This window comes from Salvelinus namaycush, chromosome 37 (genome assembly GCF_016432855.1).
Source record: "Salvelinus namaycush isolate Seneca chromosome 37, SaNama_1.0, whole genome shotgun sequence".
NCBI lineage: Eukaryota > Metazoa > Chordata > Actinopteri > Salmoniformes > Salmonidae > Salvelinus > Salvelinus namaycush.
The window spans coordinates 4428550-4433739 of NC_052343.1; the positions used below are offsets into that span (position 1 = coordinate 4428550).

At 42.0% G+C, this 5190-nt stretch overlaps 1 protein-coding gene across 1 annotated transcript; it reads right to left on the reverse strand.

The window, feature by feature from the left end:
* Window positions 1–502: 502 nt before the first annotated feature.
* LOC120031395 (trophoblast glycoprotein-like) lies at window positions 503–2729 on the reverse strand. The gene has a single exon (XM_038977126.1). The coding sequence runs from the start codon at window positions 2249–2251 to the stop codon at window positions 1115–1117; it is 1137 nt and encodes a 378-aa protein (XP_038833054.1). The 5' UTR covers window positions 2252–2729; the 3' UTR covers window positions 503–1114.
* Between the last annotated feature and the right edge of the window lie 2461 nt (window positions 2730–5190).

Genomic DNA, 5190 nt, shown 5'->3' on the forward strand with positions numbered 1-5190 from the left:
CATTTGACTATCGCGCCAGGGATTTCCATCCGAATCCTAGTAGGGATTAAATTGGACAGGAACATTCCGTCACGTCTAGCTTCCCAAATAGAACGGAAGTGGACTTAACTTTAATTGGAAAGTATTTCAAATCAATTCATCTTCAAGGTAATTCTGCCACCTTCAAAAGTCCCAGTTAGCCTTTTCTCACCGCTTCAGAGTCAAATTTGTTAAATCAACAATGGCTGCTGCCTGTAATGTCTCATCTGCACGAGCAGACAGAGAACGTGTTCATGTATAAAAGGTGACATGTAAAGTCTTGCCTGTGTGGTATGGTTGGTGCTGGCTGTGGCATGGTGACCTCTGTCTGCATGCATGTGTTTGAACCTGCAATGAGTGATTGTGCACTTCTCCATTTCGTGACCGTGAATCTCTCTGGTGCCCAAATGCCTCCTCATTCGTCAGTCTCTGGAGTTTAAAGGACCCCAGTCGAGAAAGGAAAACAGCAATGCAAGACCTTTTATTCAGCTGTACATCATGAAAAATGTTGAATGTCCACCTAACAAGTGCAATACTAGTGAGACAAATTAGCAAGTGCTGTAATAATTATATTAAAAAGGAATAAATACAACTAAACAAGCATAGCAACACTGTGCAGTGGGAGGAAAGTAGAAACAAAAGTGTTTAAAATATAACCAGCAGAAAGGATATATATATATATATATAGCCTAGTTACTACCAGTCAAAATAAGTCTGTTTAGTTGGGGTTCTACGTACCACCCTCTTTTGCTCAAGGAAGGGAAAATGTTATATTACAGAGAGCCCTCTCACAAACCCCATCTGAGTCATGATTCTCAGTCCATGGAAAGTTGATGTTCATGAAAAGGTGTAAAAACAAACAATCAGACACTGCATTGCAGGGGCCAAGGGCATGCGTGGTGGCAGATTGTGGGTCGTCATGACCGAGGCTACTAAGAGTCATGACTGGTGTAGAAGTCTGGACAGTACTATGGGGGGGGGGGGTGCAGGCAGGCTGTAGCCCCGCGGAACTACAGAGTCGCTCATGCATATCTTGCTCTTGACAAGTCATAATGCCTCAGTCACTGTGAGGACCCTGGTTCACATAGCGGTCCTCTTAAATGTCTGAGTTGAGACTGAGGTTGGCCAACCTGGGGTCCGAGCTGATCTCATACCTGTAATGGTAGCCCTCCATGTGGTCCCTGCACGCATCCCGAATATTGTATATCCACCGCTTTATCCCCTTCCTGTTGAGGTAGAGGACCAGCAGAAATATCACTCCGATCAAGGCCAGCACCATGCCCAGGAAGACATACGAGGTCTCCAGCACACTTTTCATTTCACCTGAAAAGGTACACTCCAACTCCAAGTCCTCTATCTGGAGCAACGGTAACTGCCGCATAGCCTCAGGGTCAGAACAGGTCATATTCTGCTTGTCTGCGACCTGCTCGGAGCTCTTCAGCCAGGCCACAAGGTCCTCGATATTGCAGTCACAGAGCCAAGGGTTCCCTGCCAGATGCACCTGAAGCCCAGGCTTGAGGCTGAAGTCCAGCAGTGTAGTGTTGGGTAGTTCCCTCAGGGCATTGTCCCTCAAGTCTAGCTCACGGAGCGGAGGAACACTCAGCGTCCCGTTCCGGATGAAAATGAGGGAGTTGTTTTGTAGGTTGAGGATGGTGAGGTTGGAGAGGTGGGAGAACATGCCCTCAGGGAGGACAACCAGGTCATTGTTAGACAGGTCTAAGCGGGTAAGTTGAAGGGCTCTGCCACTCCGTAGCAGGCTGAAGAGCTCATCCATGGAAGAATGGTTGTAAAAAGCCCTGCTGAGGTTAAGATCCAGCAGTTTGTTGTAATCAGGGAAGGCTTGAGCACTAAAATTCAGAATCCTGTTGTTACTCAAGTCTAGCAGCCTGAGATTTGGCAAGTTGTTGAATACATTGTGGCCCACCAGCTCCACCTGGTTTCCCGTGAGATACAAGTCTGTTAACTGCTCAAGAAGCACAGGGAAAGACCCAGTTGTGAGATGGGAAATGTTGTTCCCAGTAATAAACAGGGTTTTAGTGTTTACTGGCAATGGTTGCGGAACCATGAATAAGCCCTGGTTCACACATTTTACCGTGGATGTGAAACAGACGCATTTGTCAGGACAGGCTGAATTTGAAACAAGGACAGCAAAGAAAAACCACAAACGAAGCAGAGTCGTATTTTCCCTGGATTCTTCAAGTTTACAACATATCAATGAGCTCACAAAACGCATTTTTTCACCCGTGGTTCCAATGAATCTGATAGATGAAACGAAGCACAGCGCTTATTACGTGCACAATTGTTTCCCCCCGAGTCAATCCACGTTCAAGTTCCTGTCCTCCACGTGGAAAAGGCTACTTTTCAACCTTTTTCCTGGAGGAAATAGCTCCACTTCCGATTTAAACTGGGACAGCTACATTCATTAGCTAAACAGCATCCTCGCAATACATTTTACGCAGAGAAAAGTTTTTGTTGCCAATCAGTCTCTCACCATGATCCTTGTGTTAGTGAGGCTTTCAAATCCGCGTGCAGTTCGTTTGATCGCACCGATGTCACTCAAATATATTCGCACACGCTCGAGTCAGCCTTTGAAGTGAAGTGCGTAAACAGCCATTAGATTTCGAGGACTTCCAATAATGCCCAGAAGACACGACACAACAAAAGTATCTGAGCACACTTGGTCCAACGATGCTTCCCTCGAATCAACTGAATACACTCTTCTCCAAGTGGAGTATGCGAAAATTAGTCCGCGGCGGCACAAACCACTGCAAGGGCTATACCATGTTAAATTACAACGGGTGAGCAAGGAAACTTCTGTAAACGAATGTTGTCGTTCAACAAATGTAATATTTGTTATATATCCTTGTTATTGCTCACATTTCTTGTTTCCTTTATTTATTTAAATGTATATACAATCACAATATGTGCAGTCTCTATTGGGCATTTCACTGTGGTCAAGAAAATTATATGGGTGTGCGCCAAATAAACCACCGCTTCATAGCTGAAGTAGCCTAGTCTAATCTAATGAAAGGTTTTCGATCCAAAATCAAATACATCATCAACTATACTCAGTTATTAGGAAACTGTAAACAAGTATTGCATATTATTTAATATCGTAAATTACATCTCAGATACATTGTAGATATCAGGGCCACTCAGCCAATGTGCTGGAGAGCTAAGGGAATGCAATTTTAAACCTCAGAACACAAGAACCCATTAGTCTCAGACTTTATGATTCAATTGAAAGATTATTGTCAAATGAAAATCCATCACTTTTGTTGTGTAATGCACTTCCTCACTTAATGTAGGCTATTATGTGCTTTTAGAGGGGAATGACAATCGAAAGATAATGTGGGTGGTTTAATGTACTATAGCCTACTGGGCTGCAATTTTTTGAATAGCCAGCAGTAACATGTAAGCATAGCCATGGGAAGTAGGGGTGCTGATGGTGCTGCAGATAAATAAATAAAAAATAAAAAATAATTTATAAAATATTACAATATTTTTTGTCCCACAAAATGAGTGTACAGATCCACCTCACCCGACAGCACCCCCAACCCAAAACATCTTCCCGCGGCCGTACAGTACATGTGTTAATTTAGACAGTTATCATTAATTTAGATTAGTTAACAGCCGATATATAATCCTAATTGATTGATGAGGAGCACATAGTCCCCTGGGTCCAGGGCATAACACTGATGAAGTTCTGGGTTGGAGAGAAACCAAACACTGCTGTTAGTGTGAAGAAGGCTGTGTGTGTGTGTGTGTTTGAGAGAGACAGTATATAGGTTTACACAGTAAATTTCATGCTCTTATACATGTAGTTACATTTACGTCGTTAAGCAGACACTCTTATCCAAAGCGACTTACTGGAGCAATTAGGGTTAAGTGCCGTGATCAAGGGCACATCAACAGATTTTTCACCTAGTCAGCTAAGGGATTCAAACCAGTGACCTCTTGGTTACTGGCCCAACACTCTTAACCGTTAGGCTACCTGCACTGTAATTACTCTTTTAACAACATTCTATTAAAATGTTAATTGATAATAACGTATTAACATCATTTTTAGTGATCCATTGTAATGTTTTTGTAATTACATAAGAGAAACTTATCCCCTTTTAAAAGAGCTAAACTGCCGGTCACCAAATCTAACGGTTCCATGTCAGAACTTAATCTGGTCCAAATAAAGGAGAGCAGCATAAAAATAGTTTATTTCCAAAACGGTTTAATATCCACCAATTTTTCACATTTGTGTTTTTTCATCAGAAATAAATGCTTATGGGTACCTTCATGTGTGTGTCAAATTTGACTGTTATCAGATTTTTTATTCATAGATTTTAGATGTGTATTAAAATGTTAGTTTTTTTGTTGCAAAATGTTATATATATCCCATTGTTTAACTGGAATAGAATGTTTGTATCCTGTATATTTAACATATAAATTATATCCATAATAAATGTAGCCTCATGCTATAGCGTTTAGTTGGCCTCGTCCCAAATAGCACCCTATTCGCTGTATTGTACTCTACATGTGACCAGAGCCCAGATCTCATATGACTGTTAAATATAGGCAATCTTTTCATATTTAAGTCACAAATACATTTGTACAGTTCTTTATTAAAAATGTAATTATATGTCATATTTAACTATGTAAAACTTTGCGGTGCAACTTTTTTTCTGAGAGTGAGGCAGATATACACTACATGGTCAAAAGTATGTGGACACCTGCTCGTCGAACATCTCATTCCAAAATCATCTGCATTAATATCGAGTTGGTGCCCTGTTTGCTGCTATAACAGCCTCCACTCTTCTGGGAAGGATTTCCACTAGATGTTGGAACATTGCTGCGGGTACTTCCTTCCATTCAGCCACAAGAGCATTAGTTAGGTTGGGCACTGATGTTGGGTGATTAGGCCTGGCTCGCAGTAGGCATTCCAATTCATCCCAAAGGTGTTTGATGGGGTTGAGGTCAGGGCTCTGTGCAGGCCAGTCAAGTTATTCCACACCAATCTCGACTGACCATTTCTGTATGGACCTCGCTTTGTGCACAGGGGCATTGTCTTGCTAAAACAGGAAAGAGCCTTTCGCAAACTGTTGCCACAAAGATAGAAGCACAGAATCGTCTAGAATATCATTGTATGCTGTAGCATTTAGATTTCCCTTCACTGGAATT

What these genes read in the sequence shown, in the direction of transcription:
- LOC120031395 (XM_038977126.1), bottom strand. Translation starts at nt 2,251, where the DNA reads ATGCGTTTTGTGAGCTCATTGATATGTTGTAAACTTGAAGAATCCAGG.